The 2,748-nt window shown below is 35.8% G+C and overlaps 1 protein-coding gene across 1 annotated transcript in view; it reads right to left on the bottom strand.

Annotated features, from left to right (window-relative positions):
- Window positions 1-248: 248 nt before the first annotated feature.
- The window catches only part of LOC112528653 (ALA-interacting subunit 1-like), a 6,029-nt gene continuing 3,529 nt past the window's right edge, over window positions 249-2,748 (bottom strand). Inside the window, exons 2-4 of the mRNA XM_025139675.1 lie at window positions 1,219-1,591; window positions 684-990; window positions 249-593 (exon numbers count right to left, since the gene is read on the bottom strand). Coding sequence (XP_024995443.1) covers window positions 249-593; window positions 684-990; window positions 1,219-1,591 — 1,025 coding nt within the window. The remainder of the gene's footprint in view (window positions 594-683; window positions 991-1,218; window positions 1,592-2,748) is intronic.

Below are 2,748 nucleotides of genomic sequence, written 5' to 3'. Positions count from 1 at the left end.
AATAAAAAACTTCTTGTGGCCACGAAAGTTCTAATGCGGTGACTCCGAGCTATTTGCAAAGCAGGTGGTCGTCCTGAGATTAGTCAGTTCGCATAGCGGGTTGGATATCCAGGTTCATCAAAACAAAAAAAAAAACCAAAAAAGAGACTTGGGTTTATCATATTTCAGTTGTTAGACAAAAAAAAAGGTTAGACACGGGCCCGCGTTCAAGTCAAGTCAGCAAATAATCGCTTCTATTGAAAAACTACTTATAGGCCGTTTGGATTTCTATTCCACGACAAATACGATGGATCTCCAAGAGGCCTCGGTTTACAAACGTAAAGAAGTATGAAATTAATCGCCATAAATAAACAAATTCCGCCAATCGTAAGAAACGCTATGCCAAAAAAGTCGTTTTTCCCACCAAGCCAACTCATGGTCGAAAGAACGACCCTCTTTTCTCCCCCAAATTCATATGTATTGTAGTTGTTTTGTATCACAATCGTTATCGTCTCATTTGCCTCCAAATCGGAGTATATTTTTCCATAAAGCTTTCTGAAGTTAGGCAACGCTGCGGTTCTCATCCACACGATAAGATCCTCTTGCTCGCTCAACTGTAACATATAACGAAAACAATCTTAAACAAATTTTCAAACTCAATAAACTTAATTTTGAACGTAAAATAAAAAGAATATCGTAGTTACTGGTTTTGTTTCGTCTAGTTCTCCGCCCCCGATCAACTCTCCCTTTTGAAAGTTTTTCGGGTACACATCAGATCCGAATTTGATCTCCGTATCACTTTTCCATGCAATGTCCTTTTTATTGATGTCTAAAACTTTGTTTCCTTTCGATAATTTGTACGTATCGTTGAACAAACTCCAAGCAACCAATCCACAAGGAATTATAGGCTCGTTTTCGTCCCCATCTAGGTTGTCTTCAGGCTTGCAGTCTCTCGTTTCATCCGCATAACTGCGGTCTCGTAGTTGTTTGTCGCTTCTACTCTTTACATAGCTGTAAACCACAGTTTTTTTTTATAAATACCAGAAAACCAAATCAAACAAACTTAGTATATCCTACCTGTTACTCGATACAAAATTGACAGATCCAGAGATATGATGTACACATATCTTATTTCTACATTAAAGAGTTGTTTCCAACAAGACCCACGGAATTTTGATAAATACCAGTTTCACAAAAAGGAACATGATAATTGCATGCAATGCACGCTTGATGACATACCGACGATGATTCTGGTAGAAGTTGTCGAGTTGATAGTAAATAAAGACCGGGGCAGTCATTTTCCTCGGCACTTTCATTGTGCGAACACAGGTTTTATTCGTATCTTTGCTTTGAATAAACGAATCACCCTTGTTGCTATAAGAATCCGGAAGGCATTCATCGTCATAACGGTCCACAATTTCCACCACACGTTCAGATGCAGACAGACATAAAAGGCCGGCAGGGATGAATAGGATGGCGACGGCCACGAATGACGCGATGACCCATCCTGGGGTCAATATCGGTTTCCAAGCCGGAAGCTCTTGTTGTGTAAATCTTGAATATTTCGGTTTCTTCGATTTCGATTTCGGTTTCGGTGATGTATCCATTTTCCAGGTTCAAGAAGGGAAATTTTGATGAGAATAGATCGCATTTTCATTTGTAGGGACGTTAAGATCCTACATTTTGGGGAGAAAAGTAAGAAATCATTTTTATTGGTAGCATTCTACCAAAACTAAATCTATGATAATTTTTCTGTTTGGTTTATAGGGGTATATTTGTCATTTTATTAACGTTTTAGCTTTGTTTTCCAGGGGTAGTTTTGGCATTTAACTAAGGAAAGAGGATAAAAGAGAAAAAAACTGGATACTTAAAAAATTAGGGGTGTTCAAAAAACCGTTGGACCGCTCAAACCGGCCGAACCAAGTCAAACCGGACCGTTTTTTGCGGTTTGAGCAGTCTGGCGGTTTGGTTTGGAAAATATAAAAACCGCGAGGTCCAGTCTGCGGTCTAGAACATTTTTTGAGCGGTTTGGACCAAATATATATATATATATATATATATATATAAAATTTATAATTATTTATTTTAATATTAGCAATTTCAACTTTTTTAACTTATGGATATAGCTCAAATATATCCCTAAACCCATCATAAAGCCTAACATCTAACATAATCGAGATGGATATGTAATCTAAAGTTATAAATTATATATGTTTTTTAAGTTTAATATTTAAATGTTCAAACCGTCTAAACCGGTCAGACCAGACTGCTTTTTTATGGTCTAGTTTGACCGGTCTGGGCACTTGATGTCAAACCGCTCGGTTTGAAAATTTTATAAACCGTCATTAAGGTTTGGTTTGTGGTATGAGGGATTAAACCGTCCAAACCGCACCGCAAATACCCCTATAAAAAATATATTTGATTGGTGCGGAAATTAAAGCGAATTCTTTTAGGCACAAAACACGGACTTCTGACGAAATTAACCTTTAAGAATAGAAAATTTATAATTTTAACCCTAAAGTTATGATAAAAAATATACTTTTTTTTTTTGTGGTTCCCCTTTACGCACCGGGCGGGCGCGCAAGGACTCCATCTTTCTTCTAAAAAAATAATTTTTTTTTAAAAACTTAACTTTTTTGTTAAAATTTAATTTGTTTTCTTAAAAGCTTATTTTTAAAAAAAATTGGTTTAGAAAATTTAGTTTTTCATTAATTTAATCTCTTTAAAAAATATATGGTTTAGACAAAAGAAAATTCATTAAATTAATCT

This window comes from Cynara cardunculus, assembly GCF_001531365.2.
Source record: "Cynara cardunculus var. scolymus isolate 2C chromosome LG 15, CcrdV1, whole genome shotgun sequence".
Taxonomy (NCBI): Eukaryota; Viridiplantae; Streptophyta; class Magnoliopsida; order Asterales; family Asteraceae; genus Cynara; species Cynara cardunculus.
The sequence above is the reverse complement of the archived record's forward strand: the minus strand, read 5'-3'. Positions and strand labels throughout refer to the sequence as shown.